The 21,996-nt window shown below is 38.5% G+C and overlaps 1 protein-coding gene across 1 annotated transcript in view; it reads left to right on the top strand.

Annotated features, from left to right (window-relative positions):
• The window catches only part of LOC140234903 (uncharacterized), an 85,615-nt gene that overhangs the window by 47,311 nt on the left and 16,308 nt on the right, over positions 1-21,996 (top strand). Inside the window, exons 6-7 of the mRNA XM_072314944.1 lie at positions 3,236-3,370; positions 20,984-21,112. Coding sequence (XP_072171045.1) covers positions 3,236-3,370; positions 20,984-21,112 — 264 coding nt within the window. The remainder of the gene's footprint in view (positions 1-3,235; positions 3,371-20,983; positions 21,113-21,996) is intronic.

Below are 21,996 nucleotides of genomic sequence, written 5' to 3' on the forward strand. Positions count from 1 at the left end.
ATCAACCTGAGGTGCAGTCATTTGAACGGAAGCAGTATACTCTTGAAGCCAACAGACATGCGAAACAATTAGTGAATAGTGGACAGTCATAAAGCCAAATACAACGTCAGAAAACCTCTTCAAGGTTCTGTTAAATGTAATAATGTATTATTGTTGGTGTACGCCATGGATAAGATCAGTATACAATAATACATAATGGTCTCGGGTGGGATGGCTCAAGATTTCGCACGAGGTGAAAGGCGAGACCTTCTATACAACGAAATCTTGTTCCGTTGCCCGTCGAGTGATCAACTTGCATCGTGACGTCATTATGAGATATCCAGAAGTTTTCTATGGCGGAGAGTACATGGTTGATGCATTTATTGCATGCAGCACACGAGTGTGACATTGCAGGCAGTTGAAGCCAATGTTTCAGTATAAACGTGAGTACCGGCATCAGTCATTACATCTCGAATCCGCTTTTAGACAACATTTTAGTTAACAAAATCATCATGAAAAGGGTTCGTTTTTTGGGCCATTAATGACACCTATTACGTACAAAGTCCCGTTTTTTGCAAGACTCATTGAGTATAAGGTATCTGCAACGACGCTGCAGCCAAGTATTAGAGACTATTACTGAGGGCTAATGGCTTGATCCTTGCACTTCCAATATTGGAGAAAAGAAGGTGGCATGATGCTCTCTGTACGGAGATCGAAATTGATTTGAAATTCTCTTTACAAGTAAAGAGTTTCTCTTCATCCTCGAATTTTAGCATGGGGGTTATAGAGTCATCCTTTCAAATGCCATGAAGACTCAAAGCTAAGTGAGTGTACTAAAATGTCCTTTGATACTCGCCTCTGCCACGTACATGACCTATGCGTCACGTAAGCTCATCTAGCGAGTCTGTGGGGTTCGATTGAATTATTGACCACTAACGTGACCCAAAGCCCGTTATTTCCTCATCCATATAGCCGTACAGCAATCAGGCTTGTGAATGCGGATCATGCTGCCCTTTAATGATATATCACTCCATCCAGGCCGTCTGACCACCATGGAAACAATATTTCCATGACTTTTCTTTTCCATTGATTTGGAACTAGAAATAATTGTAGATGAATTCTAATGGTATGATTATAAACCATACTGATCGTTCAGCCACAGGCAAAATCTCATTTTTGCGTTATGAGTCATGAGTCATGAGAATACATGTCTTTGACAGCATAGGTAATAAAACTCATCGAGATTTCCGTGCTCGTGAGACCTTGAAACACTACAATTGAATAGATTGATAATGGAAAAAATAATATGATGAATTGATTATAGGCAGCTATCATTTGAATTAGTTTCCACCCTCATCGTAAGGTGGGTGGAATTGTCTCGTTCGGAGAGCTTTTGGAAATAAAGTTGATTATTAGTCGTCTCATGATGGCGCCCAGCACGTTAGAGAATTGACATGTTCTCCTCAATTACCATTTGTAATGAGGAAGATCCGCGTGAATATTCGCTCGTATTCAACATCAGTTGACAATGATCCATCAAAGGCAGACTTACGAAGATGTCAAGAACAATCAAGGAAGCTCAGACATGTCTTCGTGAGGCAGACTGATGTAGGCGTTTCTCGTCTTCTTTAAATCCTTGTACAAGCAGGTGGTTTCATTGTTACTCTGATGAAAACCGCCAGACGCTTAGCGACAGGTTAATCGTGATGAAGCGAATTCGCACGGCGGCTGTAGGCGCCGCTCTGGATGCCGTGTGGAGAGCAGTGTCAGACATCACGCAAAAAATATTTCCGAGGCTTCGAGACATATTCGTCTACGGTTATTAATTCCCAGGGTCGGATAGATGTAGATGAATGTAGTGGCACTCAAGACACACAAAGTCATCCCGCTGTCTATTGTATATCCGTTACCGGTATTCACATCTGTTCAGTTGCGAGCAAGGAAATAATTCCAGCACATTGCTCGGTAGTGGTTGTATCATTAATGGATTTACATCATCCTATCAGGCTTCTAAACCAAGCAACTATTATGCTAGTTATCATGAGGTGGCAAGGATTCATCCTCTCAATGATATATCGCGTAAGATTGTGCACTTTATCGTATACTGCTACAGATAAAAGACAGCGGGACTGTGTGTCTAAAAAAAAGTGAGAGTCAAAAGATTCAGGCAATATGGTAAAATAATCGTACATTATGGGTTGATGGTGTGCCGTTCACACTCAGCTTCGTTTGGTAGAGGTAGAGAGACGAGGTATATTTCATAAATCTAGAGAAATTTGAAGTATTCCTTCCATTGCTACACTAATGAGGAAAATAAAAGGATAAAGGGAAAATAAAAGGATAAAGTCAAACAAATTGATCGACGTTTACGTACCAAACTTGCGACCAACTTCTGACCCCGTGTATGCAGTCATTTTAGAATTTGCTATATCTTCTCTTGATTAAAACGTTTCACCCTCGTTGATGAGTAATGTTCTTCGAGGGTACATTGATCTATATTGTCAAGCCAGTTCTTTTGTTGCAAACTGTCAGGCGTGGATAAAACTCTACTGATATTTCTTAACACTTAAAGACCCACATCAGAGAGGCTACTTCCTAAAAAAAAAAGTTTGTTAGTCACCATGACATTGTCCAACTGAGGGCATCGAGGCAAGGAGACAGAGTTGACTTTGAACCCCGGATCTAACCTGGTCACCATGCCGTTATTACCCTGTGGCCGGAAAGATTCGATGAAGCGGGCAGGGCGTGACGGGTAATTTTGGTCACCTGTGCCTGTCTCGCTCGACTCCAGGGACATCACACTAGTCTTTAGAATCAGACTTTGTCGAGATTTATCTGCTATTATCAATACGCCTACATCAATATGCCTATTTCAGTCAGATTTTACTTGATTACGGTACGCTGAAATTTCCCTTGCTTCTGGTCTTTTTTAAGCAAAAATCATTTTTTTTTTTGTCAAGGTGCAGTTCAGTAATAGTGTAAAGAAAATGTGACATCAATATTTTCATGTTTTCTTTTGTTAGGAAAAGTATAAGATTATAATCCAATAAAAAAATTTTTAAATTGATAAAACAAATTGTGTTAAGTCAACGATTCACCATGGGTATAATTTTACCTTTTGATCTGCGTATTTGTCTGCTATTGCACTTGTTTATTTTGGCATTGAGAGTGTATTTGAGACAGATAAAGAAGTCAGTTTGAATACTGAAGAAATGTATGAAGGACTAAAGACTGAATATTTTCTTTGTATGTGCAGATATCGATGAATGTGCGGAGGGAACTGCGAACTGTCCGAGGGGACGACGGTGCTCGAACACTTACGGAAACTATCTGTGTCTTTGCCAGGAAGGTTATAAATTCCAGTACGTGAATGGAAAGCTAGCGTGTGTAGGTGAGTAGCACTTTGCCCAGAGCGCCACTATGACGGGTGCATGTGTGCGAGTCACTGTGTTGATGCCCATTTTACACCTCGTGTGAGTATATGAGTGGTGTGAACGGGACCTTTTTCATGATGAAATCATCCGTAGTCGAATCAATGTCATGTAAATCAAAGGAGTATTTATAAAAAAGCTTCGATATAAAACACAACAAATTGGTATCAATCATATCAAAATTGGACACATATAACGAAATTCTTAATAGTTTCATTGATATCAAGAGTTCAAATGACCAGGGCCCCGTTTTATCAAGAGATAAAATCGATTTTAAATTTCCTTACCACACAGTCTGCCATAGACTTACAGTTGAAATCAACTTTATAATCGATTTTAACTCTTCATAAAACAGGGCCCTGATTCCTCGTACCTCTTTGGGTCATCTTATTACGACGTCACATTAAGTACTACAACACTCATATTTCAACACTCAATGTTTCCTTCCCCAAAGATAATACGTCGGGTAAATTTGATATGACTTCCACTATAAAAGTCGAAGAAATCAAGGCATTCCTATGAAATCAGTCTTTGTATACTTCAATCTTATCCTTGATCGACTTTTCGTTTTCATCAGTGTATGGGTTGGGGAGTTCGGGTGATCGTGTATCTGAGTTATGGCAAAGTGTGTATACTTCGTGCATAGGCCAGCATGTGTGTTTATGTGTGTACGGTGCTTGCGTGCAATTCGTAACATTGTGTGTGTATGATTTTGTGTATGTGTACTTGTTACTATTGTTACCTCTCATGCATTCTTGTCAGAAATGTCATGAAATCACAGCAGAAGACATTATGTTTCACTTTTTGAATCTGTGTCTTTGATGGTGAAATATTTTTTTCCCTATCCACCAAAGGGGAGAAAAACCCATCCCAAATAACAGTGATAAAGAACAAAAAACTCGATATCATATTTGGCACGTCAGGTTAGAATATGTATGTATATCTTTTTTTTTTTCTTTGCTTTTCTGTCCAAGCTAAGCCAGCGTGATGTTTGTGATACGACGCATAAACCGTTTCCTTAACGACCCGTCTAGATTGGTTTCATCGTTGGCGTTTGATGGATTAATGCATAATTTATCCAGCTTTTCGTGTGGTCCTCAAGGTAGCCATGGTTATCGACGGAATAAATTCTTTTATCACTAGTGAAGAAATTAGAGGATATTGAAGTTTAGGAAGCAGACATATAACTTAAGCTACGCTGACAGAGATAAATCATATAAAGTGAAGAGCTAAGACGAAGACGCAAAATTTTGAATATATTAAATCGATGTCTTGACATTGAGTGTGACAAACAGGGTTTAGCTGGAAGATGTGTAGTGGAGTTTCGAAGAGTCAAAATGTGTTGTCAGGGGCATTCTCAACACAACTACAACATGATATTGAAAACAAATCAAAAACTATGCCTGTCATGAAAACTGTATGGTATTAATCATGGTTGACAACTCTTAAGAAAATTTGCAAATGAAAAGAATATAAGAAAAAAAAAAGGCTTACACTGTTTGCCTATCGTTTGTGACCCACAAAGTATGTTTATCCCTTTTTAAACCATAGATTGTCCGTCAAAAATACCTGACGGAATATGACTGCGAAAGACATAATTTCAATTGCAAACCGAATAGGACAGCCTAGCGTGACCAATCACCGATCTTTATACATAATGTGTTTGCATGATTTCATGTGAATGTGTGTCAGTGCGAGTGCTTGTGTGTGTTATTTATTGAACATGTATGGTATTGCAAGCTGCTCGTCGTGTGGTAAAGGCGATCTTGTGGTGTTTGATTGTAACTCATCATCTCCTAATTTTCATGATTGTTCTTTGCCCCCTTTTTTTCTCTTAATGCATTCCTTTAATGGATAAATGACGTCACTCAGTCGGTGAAAGTGACAATGATAGCGACTATCACGGTAGGTCAGAAACTGGTCTCGAGCTCCTGGCCGAGGGGGTCGAAGGAGGCCTCTGAGTCTTACTCGATATTAACGACGAGCACGCTTCGTAGAACACAATAACAGCCGTGACAAATTCGCTTGTTTGAAGGTTAACCCTCAAAGTCATAAGGACTCAACATCTAACACTGTGGAACACATGTGTCTTACTGTTGAGAGCCGTCGATAGAGTCAAGATTTCTGATTTCTTAGCGCTCTTTAGAAAACACGCAATCAGTACAAACTTTTACGGTTATCTTTACATTTCGTTTTATTCACCTGCAACAACTTTGATCTCAACTTTATCGTTTTGTGTTGTGATAAAAAAGCTTCATTTCTCGCTGTTGGTAGCAACCCTTTCAATCTCTGTTTGTGTTTATTTTGTTTTCTTCTTGAAAGAACGCATGTTATCGTTATTTCTCCTCCTAAAGCAAAGCGATTGCACTCAATATACAGTAAAGTGCATGTTGGAAGCTGCTTTACAAAGTGTAAAGATATAGATTTCCTGAAACTTATGATTTTGCAGCGATTTACAACTTATGGTTTACATACTATAGAAAGGTCCTTATGTCTCAAATCTGCCTAGAAATTATCTATCAGGCAAGAATATTAAGAAAAAAAAAACTAACGAAGAAAAAACACCAAAATCAGCTATAAACATTAACTGGTAGAATGCTTTTGGAGCGCTCTAACGTATTGATACATTGTTTCAAACATACATACGGACTATAGAGTTTTCAACTGCAACACAAGTATATTCAGTTTGATTTTCATTCACTTGCAATATTGGAATATTATGTCTGTGATATTTATTTCGGTACGCTAACATCCGAAGCAAATTACAGTGGTAATAGTTTAGTTTTAATATCGCATTTTTTTTTTCCTGCTAAGACTAACATCAATACACGAAAAGTAAAAAAAAAAATGGTTTTCTCCTACAGGCAAGGGTCATATCGAAACCAAAGAAAAATTTCAACACGGGAACATATTGTGTCATGAACAGAGATTTAAAACCTACATATCATTTAATATGTCAACATGGAATATATACACACTTTTTTTTCATGTTGTTAGCTTGAACACCTGCCAACATTACACATGACAATAACTTCCTCCTTTGTAAAGTCCATGACAAACGGAAGAAGATCGTTTTTTGACTGTCTACAGACACTGATACCATGCCAAGCCAAATGGTTTCTCCCTTATTATTTCCTGCAATAGGTTATAAATGTGCAGTTCTTGTGACCTTTTGACCTGGCCTCAGCATTCGCTTTTTTCTTTTTTTTTTGCAGTGATTGTTTCAGTTCTTGCTTGTGTGAGCTGTGTTGATATGTTTTCTTGTGCTGTTTGCGTTGAATCGTTATCATTATAAGAAGCTTATCAAAACATTTTGTATTGATTACTGTAGTTAGTTAGATAGTTATATACCTTCAAAGTATAGAACGGATCACATATATCAAAGTTAATCACGTGTGACTGATACTTGCTTATATTAAAATGGTCTACATAAATACTGGTCTGTGATTGGTCTTAATGTATCACGTGATGCAGCGAGGATCAAACTCTTTTAAGTGCGAGCAGTTGCGTCAGGTAATATCATTTTAGAATTTGACTGGCTGCCGATGGGGAGAAAATAAAATGATATGTATTTATGTAGACCATAATATAACATTTATTGCCTTGCCTATCGTTGTTATATGACACTCAACAGTCCTTTGTGAGTAATATTTTCCCCTCGAGACAATATTTTCACTCAACCCTGCTTTCTACAATGTTCTACGGGAAAATATTATCTCTTAGGGAATATACAATTCCCGAGGGGTGTCAAGTGTTATATTACACCTCTAAACAGTCTATATATCTGTATATTCTGATGCGCGCGAGTCTATACACGCTGTGACTTACTTAACAAGATAATTTGCTAATCTATATAGTAGATTTCACCACCAAGTATCCATGGATAACTCGTGTTCTCTAGCGTGTTTCCAGATTCACAAAGAATCATTATAAAACTGCTAATCTCGCGAGTAGTCTGATTCGTGTATTCTAACGCTTGCTACCTTGTTAACAGTTATCAGATTTTTTTTCCTATTTGTTTTTCTTTTAGCAATTATTGCTGGATGGTAACTGCTTGTAAAATTCCTAATATTCTTCCAGAGAAAATATCTTAATATTATTTTAATCAACAGACGTTGACAAATGTAACAGGCAAACTGGATATCTTTTATTTTCTCATGATATTCCACAAGTTCTCACAGCTCTAATTTTGGCATATTCCCCATCTAATCCATAGACTTGGACAGGTGTAACAGGCAGTGTGTATATTTGATACTCCTCAACATCTCATAGCTCTATTTCGGTTCTTTTTCCCTCGTGTATCACTTATGATACCCGCTGATACGATTATCCCCATGCCTGATAAAACATTCACAGCTGTAGGTGTCAGGGATTTTGAGGAAGTCAATAGCCAGGGACCAGTAACTTGAATCGTTGTAATTCTGTAAAATTGCTTTCTGTGTGTACGTTCCCTTTATGAAAAAAAGAAATACTTGGTTGTATATATATGAAAAAAAAAAGATGCATCCAAACAAGCAGCAATGAACAGTTTTATGCTGTGACAGCTTGGTCTTTTCTTCGTTTTTTTTTTTTTTTTCCTAACCTGCAATATCTTCGCTACCTTTTTCGTGTTGTTTCCCAAAGCGCCCGATAAGTGTCATGAAGCATCAAAAGTTCAAAGGTTAAAACGAGTTCAAGACGTAAACGTACTCTTTTCAATCTGTACAAACGAAGTGATATGCCTTGTTTATAGTGTGGTCTTGTTTTTGTCATGCATAAAACGTGGACGTTCTCATTGTGGGATAAATGAAATGTCAATGAATGTATCCCATCAAACAATGTACAGTGACTATGGACCATATAGTTTGTGTGCCGCCTTTATGTTGTAGGACAGTTTCAAAGCTAACTTGATCTAGTTTAACTGAACATTCATAACATCCTACGTATTACCCTTACCAGAGAGGGCAAAGTACTTTTGCCTATGTTAGTTGACAAAGTAGGAGGGTTATTTATTTATTTACCGGTAACAATGTGTGTGTTTTTGTTTTTGCCCTTTTTTTGTCGGCATGACATCCATGCTGACACCGAGAACTAAATACATTGTTGCCCTAAGGTCAAATGGGTGAACGTCACGAGTCCGACACCCACGAGTCATATGCAGCCCACGAGTCATACAGCCCACGAGCTCGACACTAATCATGAAGGTCCACATGTCCGACACTAGGCACACAAAGTCCACTAGTCCAACACTGGGCAGAAAACTGTGAGCCGTATGACTCGTGGGCTGTATGACTCATGGACCTTTTTTTTTCCAATGTCGAGCTCGTGGGCTGTATGACTCGTGGCCGTTGAGCTCGTAGGATGACCCCAGCCAAACCGAGGAGTGTTGTCCGTTGTCACATATCTCAATTTCTTGACAAGAAAAGTTATACAGTGTCATGTTTCTGATTTAACCGAAGACACAGCTGCATCAATAATTATTATTATCAACCACCATGTAAGGGGCTAATCATAAGTTCCATTGAAGATGCGTTATTATCCACCGTAATGTAGACCTATTGGTATGCTTACACCTTATAAGAGCCTCTCTCTACCCTCGAAAAAGTGAACGAGATTTCGTTTCATACGTATCCTTGTATGTAAGTTGTAGAAATAAGAATATGTTACGGTAAAAGGAAAAGTACTACAATAAAAACTGAACTCTTTAGATTGCCTATAACACATCATGTATGTACATACTCATTTTGCGTGTTTGTTGTATAGAACTTTCAGACTTGTATGGGTGAGAACTAAAGAAGATTTGCTGACAATTCGTATCGTACAGATAACTTTCTTTCTTGCAAGTTATCATCATTCCCAACAACACATGGTATATACCGAATGTGCATTTGTGGGTGGTCAGAAAAAGATGGTTGAGTTGACAGCCGGCAGATTTTAAAAACCCTCATTACAAAATGTAACCTGACATGGTAAGAACATAATCCACTGCTCGACGTATTGCCCCATATCTTAGTACACAGTACTGTAAAAAAGGGCGAAGCAAATCTTTAGACAAAGCAAAAGGACTCATGACACAATCCAACTCCCAGCAACAGCAGCAGCAGCAACAACAACATCAACAAGAACAAGAACAAGAACAAGAACAAGAACAAGAACAACAACAACAACAACAACAACAACAACAACAACAACAACAACTACTACTACTACTACTACTACTACTACTACTACTACTACTACTACTACTACTACTACTTCTACTACTACTACAACGACTACAACAACTACAACTACAACTGCAACTACAAATGAAGAGTTTGTTTGCAAAAACCGATAAGTCCATATTTCCCAAATGGAGATATTTGCGATTAAATGTCAAGAAAAATAAAGAGAATAATAAGAAAATTTTTGCTTCTTTTGACCATAACTTCAAAAATATACCTTTATATGTAGTGACCAATATATCATTTAAAAGGTATTATTTTGTACTTTATGACAGAGATCGTACTTCAAAATCTTCAAAAATGGACTTATCGGTTTTTGCAAACAAACCCTTCAAATACAAATACACGTACAAGTACAAACACAAGTACAAAATACAACTTCAACAATGCAAAAGAGTGTGTAACAAATCAGTACACATTCTGCAATGAGGCTGTTTTCATGACTCAAATGCTGACATATTATGGTAAAGTGTTAATAGACTATCGCGCGGGTTACAACCCATTTATGTCTTTACATTTCTGTTTAAAACTTACGTTTAGTATTGGCAGAGTCAATTGATATCATTACTGTAATCTTGACTTACCTCAAACCCTGAAAGCGCGATATTCTAGACACTTTACAAATTCTTAACATAAAGAAAAAGAACCAGAAATCCTTTCCCTGAGGGAGGGATCCGAGGAAGCGCAATTAACCACAATAGCAGTTTTTGACGTCAATGTCCAGGTCAGCGTATGAGAAATGTCTGTCCGTTGGTGCTCCCATTAACCGCTCGCCCTCCCCAAAGCCAGACGACAGACAGAGTGTAAACAAGCAAGACAGTAATTAAGCGCGGCGCTCTGTACGGTTACAATTCATAACCAGAAAGAAGACTATTGACTTTGAAGAATGAAGAAAAATGAGGAAACTATAACTAGAAACCATTGATTCATACCATGTTACGACAGAATTCATTTTCATAATGTCCAGGGGCCCGTTGCATAAAAGTTACAATTATGGTAACTTTGCCATCCAGTGGTAACTACTATGGCAACAATACTCGACAGCCAATCAAAATCAAGAATTCCATGGAAGTTACCATTGGATGGCAAAGTTACCATAATAATAACTTTTATGCAACGGGCCCCAGGTGTATGTTTGTGATCGATACGATACTTATAAGTGACATGATACTTAAAAGTGTGCCCCAAATACACACAGTCAAGTATTACTGGCCATTGAATACGAAATCCTATGCAACGAGACCCATGAGTGACGTGTGCTTTTTTCTTCAAGATTAACGTCGATATTATAAATATAATTTTATGATATCGAATTTTACTTTCAATCAAAAAAAAAAAAAAAAACCGCCCCAAACAAACAAACAAACAAACAAACAAACAAACAAACAAACACCACCAATGATCTAATTCTTCATTAACATGACTGAGGCGCATGAATGTCAAGTCCAGATTGGCTCAGGAGGGATTAACTTTTGTATCTCGTATGAATAAAAGAAAATAGACACAAACTCAATTTCAAGGCGAAGCATTCACCTCGTTGATGATTAAAAATACATGTTTGTGGCAAGTAATATCAGCGTTCGAGAAAGTCAAAATTCTTTCACTCGCTAGCCTCCCTTTCCCTCCTTAGAGTCTCTTACAACTTGCCGTGAAAGGTATATTGACGTTTTCCCTTTTCTCGGAAATTACTGTCGGAAATTTCAAGACCACACTAATTTCCTTCACTCCACAAATTAAACTGCGTGGGTCAGCGTATATAACAAGGAAATCCTGGGTCGGACTTAATTACCAAGTTGAAATAACTAACCTCAGAACGGCGAAGGCTGAGGTTACACTCGGCTGAATAGTGGCCTGAGATGTACGTGATTCGGAGAAATTTCAACGGCATTTTCACCGGTAATATCAAGATTTCATTATTTAACTTAAACTCAACTCGTGCAGTTATCGTGCCGTCTATTCCCAACTTTCTCTTTCTCTTTAAGATGAATTAGCAAAACTGAAGAAAGAAAAAAGCGAGAAGAAATGGAAGCTTGAATGTGGATATCATCAGGAAATCTCAGTACCCATGTCGAAGAGAGTTGTGTACAATGATTATACGCCCAAATATTCCCTGAACAGGATACATAAAGTACAATTCAATTCAAGTCAATTTAGCTCAATTATTTTTTTTTTTATTTTTTTTTCAACATCTTCTCAGTAGTACGTATTTTAATGAGACCACACAATGATGTCATGAAATAGACTCTTAATAATTTTTAGATTCTCACTCTAGATTCTAGGTTGAATATCAGAACTAAAGAACCAGAAGAAATAAACCCTATTCAGTAATTTAGCACACCACCTCCCCCCCCAAAAAAAAAACAAACAACAACAACAAAATAAACGCAAAAACAAAACGAACCCTTCTTTCTTGACAAGTAACAAATATCGTTGCATGATAAACGCCTGGTGACTTTTCATCTTTAAACTGAGAGGAATTCAATTACCCTGCGGAGGTGACCTGATGCCACGAGTTTGCTAACTTATCTCTCAATACCTGCAAAATGACATTAAACAATTTTCCTGGTAAAACAAAATCAAATTCGGTTAATTGTTTTCATGGGAGCAAATTACTTGATTAGTATCAATTGACATTTTCTCAATTCGGTCAAGGATACCTATACAGAAATGGAGTCATTAATGGACCACACAAAGGAAATTTGAATGCAAGAGTCTAGCCAATACATCATAGTCTTCCTTGATTTCTACGTAGGTCGTTTGAAACCAAAATGGGGGTGGGGTGGGGGCTAATTAATAGGGACTTCTGTGGAAAAGGCATATTATAATTTTGTCAAATGGGGAAATAACATAAAATCCTCATCCAATCTTCAACTTGTTCACCATGGAAATGGCTGTAGTAAAACACGGATCATAAAACTGTCCAACTGTACAAATTTCAGTCCTTCCGAGCAAGGTTAACGACCACTTGCGTCATAGCGTTTATGTGAGGTTGTACGTGTCGTGTAAGCGAATCATACCAAACTAAATTATCTTTCTTATGAAATGTTGCTTGCAATTTCGATAACCATGTAAGGATGCTTTCTGTCAAAGAGAAAAGTTTTCAAAGAAAAGAAGGAATAGATATTTTTTAAAGTTCACTGGTTTTTTTTTTTCATCCGATGGCTTGTAAGTGAATGCATAAAATACAGACTTTTGTCACGAAACGCGTAATCTCCATTCTTATTTATTTGAGATTTTTGCGATAGAACAAAGAAAATAACAAGAAAATATGGGGCTTTTTCATCATAACTTCAAGAATAATCCTTGTTATGGCAAGTAAGGAATCACTGTAATGCTTTTTATTTTACTCTATCTAATGATGGACTTACGTAAAATTGGTTGGCGCTCAACCAGTTTTACGATTAAACCCTTCAATATATAGTTTCGTGACACACCACTCTTTTATGACACTCCAGAACCCAAGAGGAATTTTAAATTAATCACCTCTTTTCAATAGGCCAATGACGGAGAGACAAAGATTATGTCAATATCATTGCTGTGTTTACCTCACTCACGGCTCTTAAACATGACAGAAGTAGAGTACATTGCGACACGACAACTGGCTCATCTTTTTGTCATAATCAGGATTAACTTGATTAATTTTGCGTTAAAACTTTGGGTTTTCACATGGTGGCGATATCTTTCCAAAGTCTGGCAGGATGCTAAGCTGCTGACGCATTATGAGCAATTTGATGATCTAAAAATTCTGAGACTTTTGTCCTTTTTTTGGATAATCTTATACTGATGTGAAGTAAAATCCATTCTCCTCGTTGTCTCCAGCATGACTTTGTAATGAAGCATAAAATCATAAAGTTTGATGGACATTTAATTGATCTCGATTCCACTAGAACAAAGGAAAATACGCAAAACGACAAACGCACGCAAAGATTAAATAAAAGCAAATAAAAAAAAATCAGAAACATAATACACATATAACTTCGAAATGCCACCATCAAACTTCTGCTCTCCGTTCTAAATGGAGAATAATGGATAGGCGTCATTTAGTTATTTAGTTATTTAGTTGGCATTATCCTATTGGATTAACTTCAATAACCGTAGCAGTAGTAGTAGTCGTTGTTGTTGTTGTTTTTTTTGTTGTGATAGTAGTAGTAGGAGTAGTAATTGTTGTTATTGTTGTTGCTGTTGTCGTAGTAGCAGTAGTTATTGCTGTAGTAGTAGTAGTAGTATAGTAGTAGTAGTAGTAGTAGTAGTAGAAGTAGTAATAGTATACACAGTAGTAGTAGTAGTAGTAGTAGTAGTAGTAGTAGTAGTAGTAGCAGAAGTAGTAGTAGTAGTAGTAGAAGTGGAAGTAGTAGTAGTAGTAGTAGTAGTAGTAGTAGTAGTAGTAGTAGTAGTAGTAGTAGTAGTAGTAGTAGTATAGAAATATTATAGTTCTTGATATAGATGCAGCAGTAGTCCAAGGAGAAGAAGATGTAGTTGTAGTTGCAGCTGGACCCTGTTTCATAAAGCAGTTCCCCAATTACGCACGAATTTACAAACGACTTAAATATGGCAAGCCACATGGGTTTCCTAATCATTGTTAATTTCAGTAGCTAGGGTTGAAATTTGCAGATGTTGATGATTATTCCTACATTTCAACACTTTCTTTGTTGAAAGAGTATTTTTGCCCCAATGTAGATGAAATATTGACATACAGTCGTACTTTGTTAAAACGTAAGGAGAAAAAATGGGCAAACATTTTGGCATTTCGTATTCCAGTCGTTCGTAAAGTCATATGCAACTTTACGGACAGCTTTATGAAATAGGGTCCAGGAGTAGTAATGATGTCTTGTAGCAGCAGTTGATACAAATATAAAAATCGTGATCATACACTTTGTACACTCGATACAGCTACAAGTGTTAGTTATCATTTGGAAATAAAAAGCGAAAGGTAAGGACCCCAGCTGCACGGTGGAATTCACCTCGAGGGTACGGGAGAAATATCCGTGACTACGGCTGTGATCATGAGTCATGTAATAACCGTCACATCCGCCATGTCTGCACGTCGGTGAGCCACCATCCGCCTCAAGTTCGGATCGGATATACCTATCCATTTCCTTCGGACCGTCATCCGCTTCATTTCTCCTCGATACACGTGGGTAGTGCGTTCCTAAACGGTTTATCCGCTACATTTCAACATGTTCAGCCAGGTGTATGATCGGAGATGCCTGCCGTAGATTGTATAGTATATTGAATAATCGACTCCTTACTGGATTAAGATCTATGTTTTGCTGATACTTGACGTAGAATTCAGTTGAACAACATTTCAGGCAAAAAGACTAGAAAGGGTAAAAGCAAGCAGAGCTAAAAATCAGTATCCTATTTCATCGTAACATTGACTTACGTACCAGGAGGTCTAACTCTATTTCCTCTTACTCTTAGAAATATCTCTTAAAAAATATATCAGTTACAGTATGAAGAGATTGATTGCAAAATGGGTTAACGTCATTTCTGAACTTTTAAAAATAAGTCCGTCATAAGACAGAAGATAAATAACCCTTTCCTGTTGTTGCCTTTCTTTTCGTTTTGCGATCAGACTGTCCATACGGTTATTTCAAAAGATATAAAAAACAAGCTATTATAATAGTCTCACCCAACATTTACAGTAATATTGGTAAACAGTTCCCGTAGTTCCCATGGCAACTGGGTTGATCTTGCCAAAGGTATATCTGATAACAAAAATATTCTTCTTGAAACCAAGGTTTACAAGTGGATTTCAATACTGGCACTTTTTGGTCTATTGCCAAACAGGATTAACAACAAACATGCGCATGCTGGCAGTTGAGGGAACCCTCGTATCGAAAAAAAAAAAGAAAAAAAAAAAAGACGCAATGATTCCAGACGCTACCTCTAAAGGGGAAATCCAGTCCAAATATAAGTTTGCCTGATAAAAAAGAGTAAAGTCCTACGAGTTCGACAGTAAGAATATAACTCAAATCGGATAAAAAGTGAAGTTTTGTTATACCCCCGCCAAACGAAGTTTGAAGGGGGTATATAGGAATCAGCGGTCGGGCGGGCGGTCGGTCGGGCGGTCGGTCCGTTGCAAATCTTGCGTCGCGAACTACTTCCTCAGTTTTCAACCGATTCCCATAAAACTTGGCACAGATGTGTGCCTTGGGTTGTAGATGTGCAAGACGTATTTTTTGACAGTACCCAAAAGTACGTTGCCATGGTAACGGCATATTATGGGCAAAAATGGGTACAAATCTTGCGTCGCGAACTCCTCCCACAGTTTTTGATTAATTTTTATGAAATTAGGTACAGATGTTCATCTGAATATGTTAATGTGCAAGACACATATTTCCGCAGTGGCAAAAAGTGCGTTGCCATGGTAACGGCATGTTATTGGTAAAATATAGGGCAAAATGCTTCATGGCAAAACTGCTTCATCAGTGTTCTTCCAATTCTCATGGAATTCATATTGAATGTTTGTCTTAGGATATAGGTCAGCATGACACATTTCTTGACAGTGACAAAAAGTATGTTGCCATGGTAACAGCTCACATATTATGAGCCAAAATGATGGAAAATTTTGTGTTGCAAACTACTTCCTCAGTTTTTGCCCAGTTTCCATGAAACTTGGTACAGATGTGTGCCTTTGGTTGTAGATGTGCAAGACACATTTTTCGACAGTACCCGAAAGTACGTTACCATGGTAACGGCATATTAATGGCAGAAGATCAAGGAAAGATCTTGTGGATTTAACTACTTCCTCAGTTTTTTGACCAAAGCTTATGAAATGTTGTTTGGTGGGGGTATAACCAGTCGCTGTAGCGACATTTCTAGTTAATTTCTGCAAAATAGTTCTTGTACAGTGGATATGAATATGCAAATGAATGAGCTAACCATGTCATAACCTTACAATTTCCTCTTGATCGTGTACAAAAAATGATGAAAATTCAATGTTTCTGTCATTAAAGTCTGAAACATGATGTTATTCCTGGTTGAATAACTTCAGAATAGTGATCAGTAACATGTACGAGAATTTAAGCCTTTTGAGATTTTTTTTTTAATGAAAAACTGGAAATTTCAAAACAAACTATATGGCAAGTATTGTGAAGGTATGACATGCTCAATTTGTTATTTGCATATTCATATTGACTGTTCAAGAACTGTTTCTCTCCAAAATAGCGAAACTTCAAAAATGTCATAACTTCCTTATTTTCGTCCGATTTCGATCAAAATTTTACCGTTGAACTCGTTTATATTTTACTCTTTCTTATCATACTATCTTATAATTTGGACTGGATTTCCCCTTTAAACCTGGCTCAGACGTTTTACAGACCGTAAATAATACTGACTTACTGCTTTCCTCACAAATCTGCTGAAACAGATCGCAAAGGGCTTCCAACACATCCCACAAAATTTGGTCCAGAGCCATGCTGAACTCTGTATCTCGAGGGAAATATCTGGATGAGAGATATAAAGTGTTTCCTCTATGGCTATGAGTCACACACGCTATCATTATCTCAAACATCGTACATTTCATACTGATATTGCAATATGACATGTCCTGACGAGAGATCATCGTTGGTTGTTAGTATTACCGCTGCACACGGCAACTGTCGGCTTAGACCCCGTTTACAGTGCGAGGCTCGGCCGCGGCTCGGCCGCGGCCGAGTCCAGCCTCGCTTCAGTGTAAACGCGCAAAAGGCCAAATGCGAGGCCAAAATTGGCCTCGCATTTGGCCTCGCTCTGGAGGTGGTCTCGGCCGCGGCCGAGCCGCGGCCGAGCCCGGCCTTTTCTCAGTGTAAACGCAAACTGGGGCAAATGCGCGGCCAATTGCGCGGCCAATTTTAGTCTGGCTTCCAAACCCTCTGCCTGTATCTTTCGCTATTCAGGATATTAACCCCCTCAACGTCGAAAACCAGTATAGTTTAAGATGGTTTTGTCCTGCAAAGGATTCTTTCCTTCGGCAAAGGCCTTTGCCCGAACGGCGACTTCTCCGGCCCCGCACTGTAAATGGGGTCTTAGACCCCGTTTACAGTGCGAGGCTCGGCCGCGGCTCGGCCGCGGCCGTGCCAAGCCCCGCTTCAGTGTAAACGCGCAAAAGGCCAAATGCGAGGCCAAAATTGGCCTCGCATTTGGCCTCGCTCTGGAGGTGGTCTCGGCCGCGGCCGAGCCGCGGCCGAGCCCGGCCTTTTCTTGGTGTAAACGCAAACTGGGCCAAATGCGTGGCCAATTGCGCGGCCAATTTTAGTCTGGCTTCCAAACCCTCTGCATGTTTCTTTCGCTATTCAGGATATAAACCCCCTCAACGTCGAAAACTAGTATAGTTTAAGGTGGTTTTGTCCTGCAAAGGATTCTTTCCTTCGGCAAAGGCCTTTGCCCGAACGGCGACTTCGTCGCCACGGAATTCATTTGGCAAAGGGTCTGAAAACCAGACAATACCAAATTGCGTTAGTTTACAAGCAGAGCGCCACTACGACCAAATAATGAAAGGTTTGAATCGAAAGCGCGGCCGAGCCCAGCAGTGTAAACGGACAAAATTGCGAGGCTCGGCCGCGCAATTGAGGTCGGGCTCGGCCGCGGCTGTAAACGGGGTCCTAGTTTGTTGGTAACGACTCGCCAACAACAAAGGCAGTCCACGTACAATACATGTATTCATTAATTCCACGGCAAACGAACAATGGCAATGTTGGGTCTACTAGGATACAATCCACGTGGTCAAATAAGATTGAATGAAGACATTGAAGTACAGTGAAATCTTCTACCCTTATTGTTACGTTATGAAATGCTACTTTTCTTATTTATTGGTATTTGATGACAAATCTTATTCATATGGTAATGAACAAGAAACTTGCTAAGGAATTGGATATTCACGTTCAGGTTATTGATTTATCTTTTATAGTGAATAATTGTTTATCATCCATAGCGTCTTCATAATTCGCCCATATCTGTACAGCACAACCTATCAAACGTTCTCTTTCTAATTGTTGTGACTCTTAGTAGGTTGAAACCTTTAATGTCTCTATAAGTCCCTTAATGTACAAAGAACAATCTTCATATAGGAACAGCAGGATTTCATTTGAAAACGCAAATAGGGTCACCCTTTCGGTCCAACGTTTAGGTTCACATCCACTCGATTAGCTAGTGCAGAAGCCCCCGCCATTGAGGGCGTATACGTCAAACCTACAATATTAGAAGCATACGCCAACGGACGCAGGAAAGTGCATTGACACGGGACGGACAGTAAAGGTTTCATTTATCAACTTTGTCGACGATCTCATCGAAGAGATATTGTACATCATGCGTGTTTCAAATTTTATCATACCGAGAAAAAACAGGAGAAAATTCAAAACATATTTTGGAATATATCCTATGCTATCCTTTGCGTTAAACTTTGTGTTCATGAAGATCAGATGCACGATTTGTGAGGAGCTTGTGTGAAGAGTGTGTCGCAGTGTCGTGCCTTGGTAGTGATGTCAGAGTCGACATCGATGATGTCAGTATTCATGACAATGATGCTGATGATAATGACTACGTGAATAGTGTACAAGTGGTAACGAAGAAGATGGAAATGATGATGACGATGTCGATGGCAATGATGATGATGATGTCGATGATGAGGCTGTTGATGATGATGATGATGTCGATAATAGTGATGAGGAAAATGATGATGATGATGATGATGATGTCGATTATGAGGATAATTATGATATTGATGAAGGTTGTGATGGAAGAAAGAATGGTGGTTATAATGACCCTCATCAAAAAGCTGCTGATGATCATGACGATGATGTTGGCAATGATGACGATTATGATGATGGCGATTTCGACGCTGAAGGAGATGATGAGGACGTGCATGATCTTGACGGAGGCGTCATACTAAAAAAATCAGCTGATGAAAGAATCTACGTTAATGTTGACGTGATACACAAGCAGCAATCATGGACCTACGTTGTAGGTCCATGCAGCAATACAGATTTCATCCTAAGGGAGACTTCGGAATTTTTTTTTTTCGGATTCAATCTGTATTATCAATCACCACTGCGTGTCAAAGTTCCATTCACGCATGTTTCCTGGAAATTGCAGTAACGATGTTGCTGTTTTGACTTGCAAATCAAGTTTGTCAACACCCATGAAAGAAATGATAATATAAATACGCTGCCAAGAGAGAGAAGGAAATAGAGAAAGAGAAAGAGGGAGAGAGGAAAATTATTACCCCGACACACTTTACTCGATCTGGGTCGACTCTTCGCACGACTCTGGGGAATTCACACGGAGGAATCTGAAATCTTATACATCTATCATGTTGAGTAATATCATATCGAAACATTTGTCATGGACAGATATGGAGGGGGAATAAAAGGTATACAGGCAAAAAGTAGCCTTATGAGCAAGCACATAAATATGTAGATTTTACAAGTGCTTCAACCACATAAATATGTAGATTTTACAAGTGCTTCAACCACTCGCACGGCACCGTCATTTCAATGTTGACGAAATGATTTGAGATACGTGAAATTTCTGTTTCGTATAGATCGATTTTAATAACTCCATAGGAGTTTTTAATGTTACGGTATTGTAAATTTTCAAGAACAAATAACGCCGTACCGGATGTTAGAAGCCCTTTGATCAAGGTTCAGTTGACAGGGATGCCAAAATGAATTTATTCTATTTTTCGACGATGTACCAGATCTGTGATTCTTTATTCAGCAGAACACTACAGCTCCACGAAGCTTTGGTACATAGATATAAAGGTATACAATGTTTCGATTGAACGAAGAATTGTTTTTCCCCATATCCCGTTCATAAGTGTAACATGCCTCACTTATTGATTATGAATGAGACCAAGAGAAAATGTTAAAGAGGTAAGGCATTGATTATTTTTTTTAGCCTCATCATAATTATCACTGCCATGAAATTTCCGTATACTGTCAATATATTGCAAACTTATACATTTCCTTTATACTACAATGTGATATGATTTGAGCATTCAAGTTCTGTGAAATATTAAATTGTTTCTGCTGGAAATAGGGAAAATGAATGAATGAATGAATGAATGAATGAATGAACGAACGAACGAACGAACGAACGAACGAACGAACGAACGAACGAACGTACGAACGAACGAACGAACGAATGAATTATTGAATGAATGAGTGGCTTCAGCTCAGTTTGTAGTGCCAGTCATGATTGCCAGTGCCGGGCAAGCATGGGAAGGTGACGCGTGTTCATGTACCAGGCTGGTTCCTTCTTTGGCAAGTGATGTTTACAATGATACCGATCAAGCATATGATAGTAACAGGAAGAAACGAAATCGTGAAAAATTTTGATTGATGCTAATTGATGTTGACTGATTTTGATTTGCTCTTCTTTGCCGAGCAGACGACAACGAGTGTGCCGCCAACAGAGGCAAGTGCGACGCCAACGCCTACTGCCAGAATCTGTCTGGAGGATACCGCTGTGTCTGCAACCAGGGATACGTAGGCACGGGCGAACGGTGTCTACCACTTTGTAAGTAATACACAGACTGTATGTCAAAGCTATGCACCTTCTTGTATCTTATCATAGAAATACTGTCAACAAGAATGAACACCAGCAAATGTAGGGCAAATTTATGTGAATATGCATTATAAGACGTCTATGTTTCAATTTCAATTTCAATTTATTTTCATATTTCTCGATGAAAAATTACATCAAATATAACAAAATTAAATGAAATACATGACATACATAGAATATTGCAAATATATAAAACATAATAGTGGTCGATCTGTTAAGTTTGGAATCTGTGAATGAATGCTAAAGAAATATGAAGGAACCTACTTAAAAGCGAGCTTGTTGAGCGCAGGTCCCAGTTAAAAACGAGTTTAAGATTGAGAAGGGGAGCACGGGTACAACAATGATCGGAACATAAGAGAAAAACAAAATAAAAAAGTACAATTATACAGTTATATAGCAAATTCTTCTCTAGTGCAGGTTAGGGGTCAGAAAAGCCACATGCTGTAAGCGGATGAACCATTGTCGTTCTGGCAATACAATATGACTTAATATACAATAACAATGATACCGTTTAGACAGTATTAGAAATGTGTACATTGCGTGTATTAAGAAGGGAACACATGCACCTGCAAATCCAGAAAAAAAAAGACATTCAATAACCAGTTGCAGTGCAATGAGAATGTGAAATACCAGCTGTTTCCTCGTCCCATCTATCTTTAAAGAAGGAAAAATATACATAACACAGTGATAGAATTTGAGGGCGCAAACAGCTGGGCTCTTAAAGTCTGGTTTAACATGACAACAACCCTGGAGTACAGTATAGCGGGATAGTCATGGACAGCACAAAACAGAATATCAATGAGCTGATGTTAAAACATAGGAACTCTAAGCATTGG

This window comes from Diadema setosum, chromosome 11 (genome assembly GCF_964275005.1).
Source record: "Diadema setosum chromosome 11, eeDiaSeto1, whole genome shotgun sequence".
Classification (NCBI taxonomy): domain Eukaryota; kingdom Metazoa; phylum Echinodermata; class Echinoidea; order Diadematoida; family Diadematidae; genus Diadema; species Diadema setosum.